Genomic DNA, 21,030 nt, shown 5'->3' on the forward strand with positions numbered 1-21,030 from the left:
ATAGCCACCAACTAAAAAAAGTTTTTTGCCCTCCATTCCAAAGTACAGATGTTGCCGATTGGTATTTCCAAAAATACAGTACAAAACAATACACAGCCATTTGGAAAATCCAGTCTCAACGACAGGCAACAATACCCACCTCCTGCGGAAACATCTGGTGAACCTTTCTCCTATGGGTTTTTCCCTTGGTCTAATACAAACGCTCTCAGGAGAAATATGATATTTTGATAATTATCATTGGTCTATATCCCTGGGAGAATCATATTTCAAAATTTTGATACTTCCATGTGGTTCACCATTTCATGGAAAAGCAAGTGCGTATCAATTAATATCATATGTTTCCCAAAATTGTTAGACCATGATGCCAATTATTCACTTTCGTTCAGCTCTATAAGGTTGTGAGAGCTCAAATCATTTTACAGGGTCTATACATTCAAAGTCACTTCAAATGACCTTTGAACTTTATATTCAATTTGCATATGTCAAACCCCGTTTGGAATCACCTGTCAAATACCTTTTAAATTTGGTTTGTAGAATCTTTCACTGACGCACATATTTTTTTCACAAATCAAGATACGATTGTCACATGAAAAAATTGTAAGGCCAATTTTGTTTTTCAGCTAAAACATCTACAAATATGAAACTATTGGTCCGATAGGTTTGATTCGTTTCCAAATTTGTGGGGATGCTTTCTTGTTCATCCTAAGATCCAAAATTATCTCATGAACAGTTATCGACACCATGGAATAGTAAGAGAAAGCAACCTATTCTTGTATTTCCACATTTTATCCCAAATGATTTACTTGTATTTCCACATTTTATTCCAAATGATTCACTTGTATTTCCACATTTTATCCCAAATGATTTACTCTGATGAATTTTACGCAGTGGAAAAAATGTTACATTCACATCAGCAAAAACATAAAATTAAGAATTATCCAACTTCAGAAGGAAGTGGGGTATGATCAGATCACTTTTATTATTGCTGTGTAAAAAAATATCAAAGCATACACTACATTAGCTGTAAGTTTTTGCTTGTTCAAAGCGGAACAGAAGCGGCTCTGAATATGATTTACATATTTGCATAATTAACTTTCAAATTACGGTACATCTTTATTGGAGATGAATGTATGCCTATCATTCAAATCTATATGTACCTGAGTAGTAATGTTTGCAATTGCTTTGGATGGTGGAAAAGTTCCTACTCAAAAAAGTGGCACTAAACAGAATCCAAATTAACTTACACAGTTATAGAAACAGAAGTACAATGTTCAAAATTTATACAAAAAATTTGTACCAAATACTTCTTGATAGCTGCAGTCTATCATAGTAACAAGCTATTCAAACCTATTGTTTGATTGATTTCGTTTCATCTAAGTATCCTTTACGCTACAGTCATTCAACTTTGCGAACTGACTGTAAAAAAGTGGTGATATAGAAAATGCATGGTTTTGTCAAGAGAAATTCTGAGCAGAATATGGTAAATTCAATGATCTCACAGAAGCAAAATTTCTGTGGCTCAGAACAAGGAGGTAACCGTGAAAAAATGTTGGATTAAGGTAGATTGGGCCTCTGGGACAGATATTCGGACTCTGAAACTTCTATGTTTCTTTTCTGATCTACCACTTGTGGGGGGGGTGGGGGTATTTTAAAGCTCTTGTGTAAGAAAACGTTTCATCATTTTTGTTTTTCGAAATCAAAAATTTTATCTTTCCCCATGGAGTTAACACAGGGATGGTGGCCATTGTGAATTTAAAATATCAGTAAATTTGGGGAATTTGTTTCTCCAGTACAAAAATTTGCATGGTGACCCTGATATTTATTCTTGATTTTCAAAGAGAATGTTGACATATTCCTTGAGAAAAGATTGAGCAAAATTTTAAGTCTTTCACTTTCAAGGCGCACACTACCTTAACAGTAGTAATCCATGCGACATTTATTGATATTCAAACTCAACAAAGGCAAATATTTCCGTTTTTCATGGCGAAGACATTTACATTTTTGGAGTCTAACAAAAAACACAAGACATTGAAAACTTAGTTTTCACCACAGATTTTGAAGATGATTTCACGTGAACATACAAAGAATATCAAAAGTTCTTGAGTCAGAAACTCTATCTATTTAGGCGTAACTCCACTTTTGAAACAAAATTTAGACAGCTGAAATCCACAATAACCATTTCTCTGATCTTATCACCTATCTCCTTCAGAATCTTTTTCACTTTCACTGTCCTTAGTATCACTGTCTTGATCATTTACCAGTGGTTTCTCTTCCTTTTCTTGTTTGATTTCTGACTCATCTGTCGCTGCTTTCTTGGAACTTTTCCTAAATTTACCAAACAGCATGGAAAGCCTGGCTTTCAGTCCTCGTTTCTCGGAGGGATCCAGTGGGGCAAAGTTTCTGGTGGTCAGGTTGTGCAGCGAACCGAAGGCGATGGCTACTACAGTGCAGGCCAGACAGATGACGTTGTACGGCATGCTGAAGTCTGGTGTGGGCAGCTGAATCAGCAGAATTTCAGAGTACAGACGTATGAAGAATTCCTTTTGGTTGCTTGGATTTGTCAGACTGAAGAGGGAAAGACAGGAAATATAATAATAAGGTGATTTTTGAACAGTTAAGGGCAGAGGGAGATGGGATTTCACAGAAAATATCAAGCTATATAACATTACATTTCAGTTTTGAAAGGTAACAGCAGGTACTTTTGGGAGCCATTTAGACTGTACATGGGTACAATTTGAACTACAAAGCACAAACTCCACAATTAAATGCATTCAATGGGAGTCACAAGTCTAACTTTTGGCCAAACACTGATGTCAAACGTCTACATCTTCAACAAAATGACAGCCAAAAGTTGTGAGGTTCACCATTGTTCTGGAGTAGTAAGCAGGGGTCAAGTCTACATATTATCAACATTTGACAGCTTAAAAGTCTACATGAAGCTGAAAAGGGGATCAACACCATTGTACACTCTTCCTACAGCAGTGACACCCTCCCTCCCTCAGTTGGTATCACAGTGATCGATGAACTTGCTCATATTATAATAAAATCTTCTTGGTATCGTAATGGCAAACAAAGTGTTAGAGAGAATATCAAATGTGTCTTTGTGAGAAACTCAACAAGCTTCTACAAAACACTGATTTATTCCGACTAACCTTGGTTCAAGCCTTGAATCACTCTGTTCAGGTGATGTGTAATTTTCTCCATGTTTTAGAACAGTACTCACAACAGCAGAGCTGAGTCATTAAGAAAAAAAAATTATTTGATAAGTATTTAAACAAGTATGAGTCATTGAAATCGATAAAACAAAAACACTTTGGAAATGTTGTAGAAGAATATCTACTAAATTTTTTCTGATATTCTTTTTCAAGTCTTCTATCATTATTATCTATTTTTGAGTAAAGGATTTTAGATTTATTTGTATCTGAGGCATTTCTTCGTAATTATGACTGAGACTGAGGACTCTTTACAGCAAACATTACAGTAATGTCAGCTATAAGGAGGCTGTCAATTATTTACCAACAGGTGGGTTCAGTGTAACTCTGAAACAGCAAGCTTGATGCCGTGGCAGAAACCACTACGGCTATCCTTGGCTGTACAAAACCAATCAAAAACCCATCACAAAAATTTGTTGCAACTGTATGGAGTATCAAACCAATCATTGACAGTCTGTACATCATGTCACATTTCACGACAGTCTGTACATCATGTCACATTTCACGACAGCACTTGGTGCACTAAGGATAGATGCTGTTGTTCTTGTGTCAGTTGATAGCGCATAGTAGTGATTTTGAAACTCTTTTGTTGTTCATCTGGAAAGTTTGGGGTTTAGTGCTTTTTGTAAACCTTACCAGCTTGAACGTTTGAAACTAAAATCACACATGCTGAGACAGAATGACCACAGCCAGTATCCTGTGAATACCGTACTTGAAACATTCACTGGCAGTTTGACTTACCTGATATGAAATCCGATATTTGCATCAGGCGGATGCTCTGTCCACTTCAGAAAGGCTCTATCAAATTCTATACTGACAGTTGTTACTGAACTGGGTGGTAATGTCATAACCATCTCTAGCATGTAGGCTTTAGACCTATCCTGCCCAGGAATATACTTCACCCAATCTGCGAAAAAAGAAATTTCCAAAAAAACTTGACAATTTCAGTACTGCAGACTTTACAAAAAGTCATGTACATTATCAGAATGTCCTGTTTGACAATAGATATGAGAAGACCCTACTGTCAGTCTACATTTTTGACAGAATCACTAAAAATACAACACCACTTTGAGCGTTTTTCATGGAGAAGGTTTACGTAGGACACCTTTCAAACAGGAAAGTAAATAAGGGTCCTTTGTCATGTGTGTCAATCTGGCAACTAATATATGAAGTATCTACCAGCAAAAGTAGCACACAATGTGCATCACACCATCAGATTTTCAGCCTGGAAAAATCTATAAATGATTGTCCATGACAGTGGTCATTCCACATTGTATAGGCAATTATCCTCTCATGAAATCTTCAAGTCTTACTGAAGAGTAACAACAGAAGCATTAAAATACCTCTGTCAAAGTTCTTTGTTTTACGCTTTCAAATTCTGAGAGGACATCTCTTGCAGGATCTAATACTTTAGTTCTCCCCTTGTGAGTTTTAGAGTATAAAGGCTGGTGGCCTACTTATATTTCTGAATAAACTATAATGTCTACATTGTTCAGTATGTAGGAATTTGTCAAAATAGTAAATATTAATTGACACATATCCACTTGCACATGCAATGCTGGGCTGTTAGTTTTCCTTCTTTAAATTAATTGCTGTGAATAAGCTAAGATGGTGTAAACATGGGCTTTAACCTTTTCATTGCTGTGGTTTGAACCAATCCAATTGATTTCTTTAGTAAGGTTTGACCTTGAGAGGGGGAAATGGGGGTGAAAAGGTTAATGGTATGCACACCCCCTCCTGTATTGAACCCGTTGCAACTATGGAACCGGTGTAGGGCACAGAATATACAGTAGTACCTGGTCTCAGATCTCTGTTGTATGATCGGATCTTCAAAGTGTGGAAGTGAAGTCTAATATACCATGGAACCGTTTCCAGATACACCACTGTTTGGAAATTCTTGGCATCATTGTTGTACAACAGGCATGTTATACCACCTTTTTCTTGACCATACCCGGTGATAAATCTATGAATATGAATCTGAGGCCGGTTGATATCAACTGGAAGGAAAATATTAAATGAAAGATTTCAACATCAGAACATGACTTAGAAGTGTTATGAAATTCAAAGTTACTGCATTACAACAGAAACTCATTACGCTTCTTTTGGATGTCATTCTTTATAAAAATCATGAAGTCTTATTTCATTTTGTACACTGTACATATACTGTGCAGTATGTAATTGTTGTTTTTAAAAATAGAAACACTCACACAAAACATAGTTTGCACCAAAAAATTGAGGAGTTAACAGTTTTAGAGTTGAAAAATAATCGCAATCATACCAATCCATAATCCAATAACACTAGGTCAAAATTTGTAAGACAATAGTTGTAAACATAGACACAAAACAGCACAGAACAGACAGTAAATAGACGGTACAAACAAAGTCAAATTCATGAAAGAAAGATATATGGACCTCTGGCCAAAAGACCAAGAAGTGATGTCAGGTGTTTCGAAAATAGTAAGCGCATCCTGCCCCACATGTGGCACCCGCCATATATCAATCTGTAAGTCAGATAGGTAGTGGTCACTAATTAAGGCCCAATGTCACCGATGCCATCAGTGATCATTTGTCGAAGAGAGATATTGTATTTATCTACCAGCTTGCGATACCTGCCAAAAAAGCGTTTGAATGTAGAGACAAGTCTTGCTCTGGTGTAACCTTGATTTAACAGTTTGAAAGAGAGATGGCCAGTAATTTTAAGCTCATTTTCAATGTAAATGTACATGAATGCTAATGATCAATATAAATAAATCTGTGGGAGGTGCAGACTTACCGTATTGATGTTTCTGGTTCCATTTCATGGATACCATTAACTGATGTGGACTGTTCCATGTCTTCAGATCATACAATGCATAATGACGTTCAGCACCACCACGGTATGTCCGTATTATACTGTCCGGGTCAGGGGTCAACTGAACCGGATTACTGGTCTGAAAATAGATAGGTATGATGCTGGAGTTAAGCAATTACATTAGTCATAAGAGTGGTTCACAATAAATATATATTTATTTATTTATTTATTTATTTATTTTTTCGGAAATCCTACGGGGTCAAGTCCCATTTACAGGTTGCTCAAAAGCTCACAAGAAAACGGTTAAAAAAACACTGAACAAGACAGCACCAAACAAAAAGTATTTACAAAACTAAAATCAAGTGTAGGACACACACAGACAAAAAACAAAGCAAACAAATCAACAAGAACAGTAATGTCAGACTTAAATGAGTCATTAAAAATATCAATACTATGATTATTACGAAACAATTCATTAAAATTACTCATAGATCTGTTAAGAGAAGAAAATTTAAAAACATCGATACAGCTACGAGGTGGTCTGAATGTGGGACAGGTGCGCAAAAGTTTGCCAGGTGCATTAAAGCATAGCTTTGGTAAAACATCTGGTAAATTATAAAATCCAGTTGCACACTTGTGTAAAAACATCATATCAAGATAACAGCGACGTTCTCCAAAGTTGGTAAGTTGAACAAGGTACAGAGAGCTTCATACTGGTCAGCATGATATGAAATATGTGTTTTGAAACACAAATATTTTATGAATTTACGTTGAACATTTTCAAGTAATTCCATATCTGATTTTTGCCAAGGGTTCCAGACAACAGAACCATACTCGAGACAGCTCCTTACAAGAGAAGTATAAAAGAGATTTAAAAGTTTGAACCTGAGTAAAATTTTGAGAGTTTCGTTTTATAAAACCCAGCATTCTAAAAATATGATCTGAAAAACTTAAGTTTGAGGATAAAATAACTCCCAAATCTTTAACTTTTTGCTGCCTATTAAGAATGATATTTAAAATACAATAGTCAAAATGAATTAAAGTCCTCTTGTTGGTAAAAGAGATCACAGAACACTTTTGACATTTAAATCGAGTTTCCAAGATCGACACCAGAAGGCTACTCTATCAACATCTTCTTGAAGTTTTAAACAATCTGAAATAGTTTTAATAGGTCTAAAGATTTTAGCATCGTCTGCATATAAGAGACATTGTGAATCTATACAAACACCTGGTAAATCATTGACATAAATACTGAATAACAGTGGACCAAGTAGTGACCCCTGGGGTACACCCGATGATACTGGGCACCACTCAGAAAAGCGATTGTCAATAACTACTCTCTGATGACGGTTACTTAAATATGATTTTAACAACTGTAGAACTTGACCAGAAAAACCATAACGTTCTAGTTTGTAAACTAACAGTCTATGATTAACAGAGTCAAAAGCCTTACAGAAGTCAGTGTAGATGCTATCAACTTGTAGTTTCTTGTCAAAACAGTTTGCAAGAAAATAAATATATATGTCTAGGTAAAGCTGGATGTGCTGTATTTCAGGTTGAGGCTCCTTTCAAAACTGTCATGTGAGGGCGCCCTACAGGTAGTTTTACAAACACAAATCACTGGAAAGCACCAACGCAAGTGTAACCTTACATATGCTAATTGCTGATTTTATTGTTACAGAAACAAATTTCAGCAAAACATTTTGGGGAAGTGGCAATTTGTAGAGTAAAATAAGACATCAGATAAAAATAAAGACTCAAAGCCATCCTTTTCAGTTTCAGAAACACCAACAAAACATTTGATAACTTGCACATGTTATGTACTGCTTCAACAGATTTACAATATTTGATATTTTTAATACATGTAACTGCAGTACAATGTACTATAAGTACAAAGACTGATCATCAATCGGTGTTTCAGTCTGATACTGCAGCAAAGTTTTACATATCAAAGGAAAACACTAATTAAAACAGGTCAAAAGTAAATCCCTAATTAAAACTAGGTTCAAATAAATAGCTGCCAACTGAGTCTTAGATCTTGCTTTCGAAAAAACATTTGAAAATTGAGAATTCCAAAATTATTCTAAAATGCGTATTATCTATGCCTTCTATCGAGTGATGTTCTGACTGGGTGGAATGGGCATGTGGGGGGAAAGTCTAATAAAGATTTCTTAAATGAAGCCACAGCTTCTAATTTGCACTTTACCATATATTCTACAAGATGGTGGAACTCTGTGGTAGGTATTCAATCAAAAAAGGACTCTGACTAAAAAAGCACTGTCTCTATTCTACATGCACAACAGAAAGACTGTGCCAGGCATCATTGTATCTCACTGTTAGTTTAAGAGTACAGATATTTAATTTGTACTGGAACACAGTACACTGGGTCAAATGGGATAGCACCAAGACAGACCACACTCTGATTTTTTGTAAATTGCTTAACTTTCCAAGGGCTGCCTGAGTCATTTTACTTGGGTCTTTCTCAGCATAACAATGCCATGTAAACACATTTCAAAAGAGAAGCACTTTAACTGTTCACGAGCTAGTTAACTACATTCCCAAACTTTAGCAAAATAAAATATCACATATGAGAATTCATTACAATTATTGACTCATATGAAAAAGATTCTCACCGAGTTATCTGTTATATCGACATACACATTACTGATGCTTGCCAATGGACAGGGTCCCTTCAAACCCCTTCCGAACAGTTTCCTCAGTGACCAATCTTGCTTGCTCAGTTCACGGATGGGTGGATCAAATACCACAGACATTGACTGGCTAAGTTCCACAGCTGGAGAACTGCATGATGGGTCTTGGCATATGGGTCTGAGGTGAATAGCCAGAGAGTGGTAGTTTGCATTGTACAATTGGATAGCACTGAATAGGGTTGAAATGCCAGCCTATTAAAGAACAATTAGTATTTTGGTTAATGCAGACAACATTATTCATTCATCTTTAAGATAACAAAATATTAAGGTAGAATGCACCACAGGAACAGATATTTAGATTCAAATTTTTACATTTCTCTTCTGATCTACCATTTGTGGGGGTTCATTTTAAAGCTCAGAGAGTAAGAAACATTTTCACAGTCTTAGTTTTCGAAAATCAAAAATTTTATTTTTCCCAAGCAGTTAAAACAGGGGTGGTGGCTATTTTGAATTTCAAATACCGATAAATGTTAGGCAACTTGTTTTTTTCAGTTCAAAAAGTTGCACAGTAACCCTAATTTTTATTCTTGATTTGGTGAGATAATGGTTGAAAGTTTCATTGAGTAAAGTTTGAACCAAAGTTTTTTTTTTAAGTCTTTCACATTCAAGGTGCATACTACCTTAACATTAGATCTTGATTGTGCCGTAATTTCTGAAAAAGAACAAGTCAGACACATTTTTGTATTTGAGAAAACATTAAAGAATAATGAGAAATACTGCCATCACTATATAGCATTATAGTGTGAACGGAACCATGTACAGCAACTTACCCTAGAATCACATGGTAGAAGTTTTTTCCATGGTGTTAGGTTTTCTGTGCATACATTCTCTCTGGGCAATGTAGCATATTTCAGATATGATGAATTGCTGGCATAATTGTCTGAAACGGAGAAATTCATATGAGGGATTTAAAATACTTAATTGCAGAACTCAATATCGTCTTTTATATTAGTCTCATCAAATAGGATGTTTTGTTTATTTGTTGTGACAAATTTTGAAGAATAATTGTATGGAAACCATGAACAAGTAAAATTCAACTCAGTAAGTCGAATGTAATTTAAGTTTCTGATGACCATACTTTATTGTGAAATGATACTTAAGGTAATATGCACCTCGAAAGTAAAAGACTTAAACTTTTGCTCAACTTTCCTCAAGGAATCTTTCAATCATTCTCTTTCAAAATCAAGAATAAAATAGGGGGTCACCGTGCAAATTTTGGTACTGGAGAAACTAATAACCACGATGTACCGATATTAGAAATTCAAAATGGCCGCCATCCTGTGTTTACTCTATGGCGAAAAATAAAAAATTTTCGAATTTCAAAAAACTAAGCGGGTGAAAAGTTTTCTTTCACCAAGAGCTTTAAAATGAACCCCCACATGTGGTATATCAGAAGGGAACTGTAAAAGTTTGAGAGTCCGAATGTCTGTCCCCGAGGTGCGTTCTACCTTAAAATACACACTGCATTACTGAAAACAAGACAGTATGCCAAAGTTAAATCTAGCAAGGATGAAAATATTTTTTCTCAAACTTTACAATGTTTTCAAAGAAATCTAGTGCAGGTAATATTTGTTTAAGAGCTACTGAAGACCTGGGATGTACCTCCTCCTGGCCCATAATGAAAGCAACAAAGCCTTGCATACAATATACGAGGCAATGCCAAGTACATTATGGAGTGCAAAGTTTGCTTCAGTCCATTACGGGCTGGGTGGGTGTACATTTATTAGGGAAATGCCAGTGAATTTGTAGATGTAGGAAACACCTGAGACCAAAATACTCGATAATTGGATGCATTATCAGTAATTATCTGGGCCTGACGCAAAATTCGCTGGCATTGACAAAGCTGTAATATAAGATCTGATAAAACATCAAAAAGACTACAAAAACAGAACCTCCTTACCAGAACTAATGCCATGTGGACGAAACGCTAGGTGTGGAGATATTGTAACAGTGTTGTCAATAAAATTCAGAGATGCACAGAACAAACCAGATAAGGCATTTACCAGCTCCTTCCAAGATTGCTCAATACTGTGAACAGAAGATTCATGTAATAAAGTCAGAGTTGTTATCCTCCCTTGAGACTTTATTGTTGTCATGAAAACATGTTTATGGCTTTAGCATTGATAGGTTGGTTGATGTACTGACCTCTCAATTACCATTCAATTATTACTCAATTCTCATGGAAAATAATGGTAACAGCTGTAATGTACAAGAGTATTACAGTGGTCCACTGTACCACAGATATGGAGAAACAGCGGTACAGTGGACCACTGTGGTACTCTTGTAAATTACAGACAAGAAGAACAAGTCATCGTGATGACACAGTCCCCACTTGTTAATGGGTGCCTGATTACAGGTCCTCAGAGAGGATAGAGTCCTCTTCATTAGGTCTGTGATAAAAATACTTTGAATAAATTCGCTTGATACATGTCTGAGTTGTAGTTCAGGAGATGAAAAAATCGTAATAAAATGGCCACATGGTGGCTATATTGGATCGAATCACAAAACAAATCAATGTGCATATGTATGACATAGGTCAATGTCCTTGTACCAAGTTTGAATAAAATTGGTTGAGATATGCCTGAGTTATGGCTCTGTACATGAAAAAATCGTAACAAAATGGCCGCATGGCGGCCATATTGGATCGTATCACAAAACAAATTGATGTGTATAGCTATGACATTGGTCAATGTCCTTGTACCAACTTTGAATAAAATCTGTAGAAACATGCCTGAGTTATGACTCTGTACATGAAAAAATCGTAATAAAATGGCCGCCTGCTGGCGGCCATATTGGATCGTATCACAAAACAAATCAATGTGCATATGTATGACATAGGTCAATGTCCTTGTACCAATTTTGAATGAAATTGGTTGAGATATGCCTGAGTTATGGCTCTGTACATGAAACAATCGTAACAAAATGGCCGCCTGGCGGCCATATTGGATCGTATCACAAAAAAATTGATGTGCATAGCTATGACATTGGTCAATGTCCTTGTACCAACTTTGAATAAAATCTGTAGAAACATGCCTGAGTTATGACTCTGTACATGAAAAAATCGTAATAAAATGGCCGCCTGGCGGCCATATTGGATCGTATCACAAAACAAATTGACGTGCATATGTATGACATAGGTCAATGTCCTTGTACCAATTTTGAATGAAATGGTTGAGATATGCCTGAGTTATGGCTCTGTACATGAAAAAATCGTAACAAAATGGCCGCCTGGCGGCCATATTGGATCGTATCACAAAACAAATTGATGCGCATAGCTATGACATTGGTCAATATCCTTGTACCAACTTTGAATAAAATCTGTAGAAAACATGCCTGAGTTATGGCTCTGTACATGAAAAAATTAATAAAATGGCCGCCTGGCAGCCATATTGGATCGTATCACAAAACAAATTGATGTGCATATGTATGACATAGGTCAATGTCCTTGTACCAATTTGAATGAAATTGGTTGAGATATGCCTGAGTTATGGCTCTGTACATGAAAAAATCGTAACAAAATGGCCGCACGGCGGCCATATTGGATCGTATCACAAAAAGAATCGACGGTGCATATCTATGACACTGGTCAATGTCCTTGTACCAACTTTGAATAAAATCAGTTGAAACATGCCTGAATTATGGCTCTGTACATGAAAAAATCGTAATAAAATGGCCGCCTGGCAGCCATATTGGATCGTATCACAAAACAAATCGACGTGCATCTGTATGACATATGAAGTAATCCTTGTACCAAGTTTGAATGAAATCGCTCAGGCATCTCTGAGATATCTGCGTGAACGGACGGACGGACGGACGGACAGCACGGACGCACGCACGGCGCACGCACACACGCACGGACATGACCAAACCTATAAGTCCCCCCGGAACGGTGTCCTGGGGACTAAAACAGACTAGAAGCCGGTCTTGTTCAAGGTGTGAAGCGGTTGCTTAATCCCCTCTGTGTACGCCTTGCCTCAAGTAGCCCTTGACTCTGCTTTCCGAAGATTTCTGAACATGCATCCTTCGGCAGTTTTCACTGATTTTTAAGCACAAGTATTTTCGATAAAGTTTGCGCTGTTGTTGCGGTGTAGTGCTGAGCTGAAGTGGTGTGCCTGATGAAACGGAGAAAGTTTGGGGAGGCTAATTTGACGATTTTCAGAATTCCTCTCACATTTTTATGAATATATAATAAGTGTGTTTGAACCAAATTTGAAAGTCCTTTAATTTGATACAGTCAGATTTTACCCAATGGTTTACGATCAGTCATATTGCAAGTTCCTCATGTGTGGAAGTGTTTATGAAACCGGTGGTGTGTTATGTTTTGATTGGTGTAAAGCAGTGTTTCAGCCCTGAGAGCAACGTAAAGTAAACATGGTTGCGACAGGCAGTATGATACCATTGTCTTGTCAAAATCATAAGGAAAGGCCCAGCGCGTTGAGTATGATTTAATGGATCAGTTGTTTCCTCTTTGCTCTGAGGTATATTCTATGCACATTGTATGTTTGCTTGTGAATCAAAACTGTTTTATTCATGTCTGAAAATGAAAGTGATTGTAGAGTTTTCTGTCAGTATGACATCAGTTCCCAGTCCGTCTACAGCTTGATATTCTTCTGAAAAGGAGAGAATCAAATCACTACCAAAGCTCCTGTTCATTTAGAGTTCATATTCAAGCTCGTCACGAAAAAAGGAGGTGCTGCTGACTGTGTAATTATCAATTACACATGAAGTTTCTGAAAAGTCTGACACCTGTGAAGTTCATTTTAATACTAAAAGGCCACAGCTTATTGAGACAACCATGACATCAAACGACGTGCTGTGTTTCCAACTGTTTTTCTCCTTGTCTAGAGCAGGTCTCAAAATAATTGTCTCCTTCTCTGAGCTCTGTGTATCAGACAGGTCAGAATGACATTTTCGTGGGATCCTGTCTATGTCAAGAAAGGTACGGTAACTTTTCTTAAATTTAACATGTAGGGAGATCTTGTCAAATTCTGAGTGATGAACAAATTGAACTTTTGCTCAGATAATTGAGAAAAACAGACTGCACAACTGCAATGGATGTTAGCGAGAAAATTATTCCTTTGAGAGAACACGAAACCAAAATAATCAAGCGTATTTTTCAAAACTTCCAGTACTTCTTGTTTAAGTTGTTAAAATGCCTTGCCTGGGGCATGCACACAAGTATTATTTTGAGTACTGAGACTGATAATGGAGAAATATGTTTGGTAACATGGGTTTATCAAATTCTCCAAAGGGATTCAATTTCAGGCCTGATCAATTGAATATAAATCAATGTTGTCCAAAGTTTTGGATGTTCTTGCTGCTTAACTGCCAACCAGTAGTTCCAAGTTTGGCTTGAGATATACTTTATCAAAATTCTATTTGTAGTTTACCACTGTTCATTCTTAAAATATCACTACTAGATGTGATTTCAAGAATTTGTAATATTCAGAATGAAAGAAGACTTGTTTAGCAAAAACAAATGTTCGAAAATAGGATTAAATGAAATTCTAACACTTTTTATTAAAAGCATCTCAGTTTTTCCACTTACTCTTGAGTATTTTGATGAAACCAAACCCAGAGTTCAGCTCCTGGAGGGGCAGATACTATTGGATACCCCCACTTCTCAGGTCTCCAGTATCCCTGGGTTAACGAAAGATGCAACTCCCTCACAGAGTACTTGCTGATGATCTGACCCAGTGACTTTGGAAATAAATTGTAGTGGGAAACTGAAATAGAAAGAAGACAAACAGTTATGAGATGTATTTCATGACACATGGAAATCAGTAAACTTACACAGCTCACCAAACTGACAACACTGAAAGTAAAGAAAACTTTGATAATGATAACATAAAAAAAAGACAGGAACTATATCGATTAAACAGCTGCAAACATACATACTGAAACTACATGAATTAAACCGCTACAAACATATAAACTGAAACAATTTCATTAACCAGTTGGTTTAGACAGAATGGCGAATAAAATATAGAGGCAAAACTGAGAAGAAAAAATTCAATTCTTGATTTTAGAAAACAGCATGATGGCGAAAAATACGAGAAGTTTCAAAGTAAGAGCACACAAGCTATAGCCAGCAAATAAGAATGTACAATATTTGGTAGTAAAAAATAAGTCACTTTCTGCCCTGACAAATTTTGTAATTCAGTAATAGTTAACAATTAGTTAAAGCCCCAGTATTTGTAACTTTTGACCTTTTTTATGTTCAAAATTACATGTTATTCTCTTACATCCATCGTGAAATGTTGTTCAGTAAAGAAATAAGCCAAATTTGTGCTCCTGTAGTGACATACAAACGCTAAATATTGCCCGATCAAGTTGGATTGCTGCGTGGGTTTGTCTGACAACTTGCTGTGCACGTGACCGAGAACGCCGATACTGATGATATCATCGAGCCTACAACATTCCTGGGGCCTTGCCATGCCACGCCACTCTGCCTGTACCATGGTCGCCGGCTAAATGACCTGCGAATGGTTTTATTTTGTTCTTCTCTGTTCAAAGACGTACTGCTACTGTGTTTCAGAGGATACAGAACTTTGGCAGAGGAGGACTGACATTCTATTCTGTACCTTGTGCGTTATATACGGATTATTCAAACTGCAGTCGGCAGTGCACCGATGCGCACCCTGCAGTTGGTCACTCAGAACTCCGGGTACCGATGTAAAATCAAGACGACACTATATACACTTTGCTCACTTCTGCAGGCAAATAGCTATCAAAATTGAGTAACTTGAGGTAATAAATTTCAGCTGATTCATGCTTTAGCGGCAAGGTGATTGCGAAATCGAAGCAACATAGTTTGGCAATGTATGGTAGGCTGTCGAATGCAGTGAACGCGATGGCCTTTGGCAGCAAGTAAGGGAACCGTCAGTATTTACGACCTGGGGGTCATTCAAAGCTTGAAAACTATACAGGGGTGCTCAAAATGTTTTTTTTTGTCCTCAATGGCATAATGATTGGTTGATAATATATATTTTACTCTGATACATATTAATTAAAAAGAAAATAAATACTTAACAGAACAAAAAAATATCAACTAGATGAAGCAAGGCAAAAAATTACAAGTACCTGCTACTACTAGCAATACTTATTATGAAAGAGAAGATAGTGACGATGAGAATGATATCGTTGTTCATGTACTCAATGGCACCAGCGACAGTAAAGATGAGGATCAACAGTGGTGATGATGATGTCACACAGTAGTTTTCTACAGTCGTTACCAGAGGTGGATGAGAGGCCGGTCATGGAGAAATGTTCTTGACAGATATCACTATAAGTGCATAGGATCTAGGACAAAGTTGTGAATCCATCCTTTAATTATCATAGGAATGTATATTTTAATTGACTTGAGTTCAACAACCATTTGGACATTTAACCATACCATAATGGCATGCTACCCATCCAAATTTAACAATACTATATGGTCGGAGACTGCTTATTAGGTGAGCTTTTATATCTACATATTGTTACATGGGCTCAGGTAAGCCAAACTTTCTGTTAGAGTGGGGGTACTCAAAGTCATCATGGTTGGCTGGGGTGTGACTCAAAATTTCGGAGTTTCTAATGTAATTTCTCCGACCCCCAGGTCTAAATAATGACGGCTCCCTAAACAGCTGTGAACGCCTGAGTCAAAAGATCGGGACCAGTATACGCACGGCTGTATCTCAGCGACAATTTAGAAAAAAACAATGGAGCTACTGCTAAGAAATTTACAGACTCTTGGCTCTTGAGGCATCAGTTTCTGAGCTTTTATACTGGTAAAAAGGCATTCTGAATACAGCGGACCTAAATTTCCTCCCAAACGCGAAAGGATAATACGCGGCCATTCTGCAATGGACGCTGTCAACTTTACCTTGCTGCAGGCCCCACACCAATCTCGGCCCGGCCCCGCTGCACTTGTACAGTCTACTACCTCCATTTAGTACAGCCTTACAGGACTAGTAGCCAGCCAAACACAAAAAAAAAAACAACGCCGCAGTTGAAGTCCGTAGGGCAGAACCGTTGATCATAAATTTTCAGAACCAGTGATGTTTAAAAGTTTTGTATTGATCACTTCATTTAGGTTTATGTGAATGACTTTCTCATCGAGCTGCGTCTATAATTGTCCCGGGCATTGTCCATGCAAATTTGGGGCCTGCCTTAGCTCCCTCCGATCGTCTGTAGACTACAGCCAAAATCACAGTCCTAAGCAAATTGTACAGTTGTGAAAGTCAGATATATGTATCATGAATTTTATACAAAAATATGTAAACAACAGAATCAAACCAAGCGGTTAGTTTGCTGTCGGGCGGGTGCGCATGGTACGACTTTGCATTGAGGCCGGGATCTCTCTTGTGTTCGAACATCACGCCTGGAGCTCCATCGCATAGCAGCTAGCCGATAATTGTACTACTGTAGTCCTTGTGAGGATTAGATACCCGTTACGATCGATATTATTTGGAAATACTTTTAAATTTAATAAGTAAGACTTTTGTACTGCATTCAAGATATATTTTTTCCTTTCTGAGCGTTTTCAATTACGGCAACGATATGCGAAGTTGATAGGCTGTGTTGCCTGCAGCGTAGCCTGGCCGTACACAAAACTTCGTTTGAGTAGACGGAGCAGAATCAGTCCCGTCATTTATTTTCAACGAAATTTTTATTATACTCCATACTGAAGAAACGACTAGTTCAATGGTGAAGTGTTGAATTTTTATTCATATATGTTTTTCTCTCTCAATTCATTCAGCAAACTTGATCTCCGTACCATCGGTCACAACGTGCAGTGCCTTGCATGAAGCTTACAATCGCTGCCTCCGTCGTTAGTTTAGCTGTTCAAGACGTTTGTTTGCACGGCTCATATAGTCGGAACAATCTGTAAACACTTACATATTTATATCTTTCCGGCATTTCACCCAACTTTCGCGCGTTTTTAGCTGATCTCCAGTTTCGATGGACCTGACCTTTTCAAAGAGCGTATAGTTTCTATGGACGCCATAGTAAAACTTGCGTAGATGTGGTTGAGCATGCGCGGTGGTGTGATTACGTTTCGTTTCGTGTGTCAACAAAGCTGACTTCTGGTCCGGACAAGAAGTCATTTTTCACTCCTTTTACTGTTAATCGTGAGGCGGGCTGGGCATGCAAACCATGCGAGTCAGTATTAATTATGGTCTACTTTCACATACTGAGGATGTCATTTAATCAAAAATATGAAAAAAAATTGTTAAAAGTTGCAAATACTGGGGCTTTAATGTGTGACAGAGATAAGCTGGTATCAGACTCAGTAAAAAGCCAAATAACTTCCTCCCACCATGTTTACTATGTAACATCCCCAAAGTTTGATTTCTATCTTTTGTGTTACTTTTTTCTGCAAAATTACATTAGAAAAATTAATAGAAATTGTCAAGCTTACAATAAAGGCCAACTCACCAAACCGGTGTCACTCTAACATTTTTCTTTTGAAATTTGCCTTCAAGCACTCATAAGGAGCACCCCACCCATGTAAGGTTCGTACTTACACTTACATCCCCCCTGAAGTTTCAAAGACCCACTCCAAATCTGACAAAATCAAAACATAACTTGTCTTCTAAATACAAATGTCCTGGCTCCTACTGTAACTGTTGACCTATAGCAGTTAGGTGATGATGTGAGGTCACTCCCTTACCAGAGCTAGAGAGGATCAGTACCAAAGGGTGAGGTTTTATTATGGGTCCCATTGCATAGTCAATTTCAACATGGCATGCTTATTCACTCTTTGTGATGTCATGAAAGTATATCATATATTAAAAGACATTTGTAGGCCCTCTGTCTTGCAAATATTAACAACGTATGTAATCTGATGTTTCTTTTTCACTATAGAGAGTCAGACCAGGAGGTTACTTCAGATCACAAAGAAACTACACATACCACATGTACTTGTGCTCTGAGTCAACTTTTGAAAAGAGTCTGATCAGTTAAGAAGCCATTGTGCACGCATGTTTAATTTATTTCAAGAAACATTTTGATAGTGTCTGTTTCCAGGGCATAAGTGACCGTGCATAGCTATCTTGATTTTGTTTAGAGTAAATTGATCTCCACTGCAGTTGCAGTTGTAGCAAGTGACTTTCATTTTCTTTTGGAGTATTCTGATTGGTTGAAGGGTTTGTTGGAGTTACAGTCCCGATGGTACGTCAACAGGAAACAACAACTTATTCTGTAGCGTATAAGATTTGGCATCATTGTATGAAATTGTAACAGGAACATTGCAAACAATCACATATTTCTGTCTCAGTGTAACCCTTTCACCACCATGGTTTGGCCCAACGCCACTGTTATCAATGGTGAGTCAGAGCGTGGACCTGTTTACAGGGCTTAGGGGTGAACAGGTTCATCCTTGAAGCTGCACAGAAGCAATTGTCACAGTATCATGTAAGGTGCAGGTAATGAGAAATGTACATTTATTTCATTTTGTTATGAAACAGTTTTTATTTCAAAATGCATTTAAAATCAAGCTATGTAACAATATGGAAATCTACGGGTGCTGTCTCACTGGGAAGACCAATGAAAAACTGAAATCTTTGGGAAAGTTTCAACACACATAAGGCACAGCTACTCTGGACAAAAGCTGTCCTTCCTACTTGAATTCAAACTAGATTATTTTATGTCAAAATTCAACATTTCAGAAGCCATCCTCCTTTTTGTATGAACATTATTTTCAACAAGGCTACTAATATGCCATTGTGAGGTAAAAAATAGTATAGGTTTGTCATCAAAATTTCTCACACACAAACAGTGAAAGTCTTATCAACCTGAAATGTTACAAATGTTCCTTTACGGTACCATCTAGGTGCCTTGTTTTCATTTCTCTCTATTCATAATATATGGTTATATGACAGAACCCCATGGCGAGAGAGTGCAAGCGCGCCGTACCAGCAGTATTTGCACGAGTGTTTGCGGGGGATCCGGCGGTCGTGCTTTCACGGGCGCACAGCCGGATTCAACGCAAACACGAGTGCAAATACCCCAGGTACGGCAAGCTTGCTCGCTCGCCATGGGGTTCTGTTATTATTACATATGTTTCCCCCTATTTATTTTATCGAGAAAACAAAGGAACTAAAAACACAAGCGAACACATTTTAAATAGTTTACGCGACACACATTGAAAGACAAGGATCACACGCTGTTCTATTCATTTGCATGCAGATATGGAATAATGTTTTTTGTATTTGCACTGCAGTGCAAATACCGGTAGTATGTGCGTGCTTTGATGCAAGTAAACTGTGGTACATATGTAATAATGCCATGTTATGGCATTGATTTTTGGTAACTAGAACACTGAACAATACATATGATCCATTTCATTAAAATTGTACTCTGTAAGCTATTTCTTTAACAGTGTTATCAAAAAAGTCAAATAACTGCAACTGATGAAGACAACAACTACGACTGTTTCCATGGCAACATCATCACTTAAGGGATGACATGAGTACGAGCAAAGTGGTATATTGTGGAATGTTTTCACTTATCGCTTGTGATAACGAAATGATAGTGTGGATCATTTTCCCGACACTGGGATTATTGAAATGGCGAATGACAAACTGAAAAATCTTCGTAAATATTGGTTCATTTCCCGCCGTTGCATCGTATCCTTGGTGCCATCTTTGAGTCCTACATCCAACACAAGAACCGGACAAAAATGTAAATTAAAAAACTCACATGCGCTTTGGTCTTGTATATCCACGTTCCATGTTGTAGTAAATTGAAAATGGGAGTAAATGTGACCCGAAGGCAAAGGCTTGATGAACAGTTCTTCAGCGAAATTATCCTGAGACGCGTGGGCTTGATCTGTCAGGGACAGAAAAAGAAACATGGATATGATCACGATTAGTCTGCAGGGCTTTGCCGCCATCTTGTGCATTGACATTTCTCCCCACAATGCACTTCGTTATGAGTTTACTTCCTCAAGTTTTTCCAAGACTTTCTGCGAAAAATGTCGTGTAGTTTGTTCATTTCCATTGGAGATGTTTAATTCAATTCTTTTTGTAGGTTTTGCTTCATATAAAATCGATTAAGATTTCAAGTATTGGATTTTGATCGACATACAGCTCAGAACAAATATTCAATTTCAAAGTTACCGGGGTTTGACATGCGCACTAGTCAAGTCGGCACATGTACAAAATGGCGGCGACAGTTGCACTGTTATTGTGATCATCTGGTCGCACTTTCGCCGTGCTACCAACGCGAGTTGGCAACCAATCTGCTGTTTCGTTGTACGTACATCGCAAGATACCAATGAGGACTAAAGTCTATTAGCCTCACATTAGACTAGTACCTCGAAAGGCCG

General features: G+C 37.5%; 1 protein-coding gene across 1 annotated transcript; it reads right to left on the bottom strand.

The window, feature by feature from the left end:
* Positions 1-955: 955 nt before the first annotated feature.
* On the bottom strand, positions 956-20,858 carry LOC139148266 (GPI transamidase component PIG-T-like). Its single transcript, XM_070719618.1, has 10 exons — positions 20,403-20,858; positions 14,263-14,440; positions 10,615-10,742; positions 9,485-9,594; positions 8,637-8,906; positions 5,986-6,142; positions 5,009-5,209; positions 3,954-4,119; positions 3,153-3,233; positions 956-2,565 (listed from the first exon to the last, which is right to left on the bottom strand). Exons 1-10 carry the CDS (start codon positions 20,608-20,610, stop codon positions 2,193-2,195), a joined length of 1,872 nt encoding a protein of 623 aa, XP_070575719.1. The 5' UTR covers positions 20,611-20,858; the 3' UTR covers positions 956-2,192.
* Between the last annotated feature and the right edge of the window lie 172 nt (positions 20,859-21,030).

Source organism: Ptychodera flava, chromosome 13 (assembly GCF_041260155.1).
Source record: "Ptychodera flava strain L36383 chromosome 13, AS_Pfla_20210202, whole genome shotgun sequence".
Taxonomy (NCBI): domain Eukaryota; kingdom Metazoa; phylum Hemichordata; class Enteropneusta; family Ptychoderidae; genus Ptychodera; species Ptychodera flava.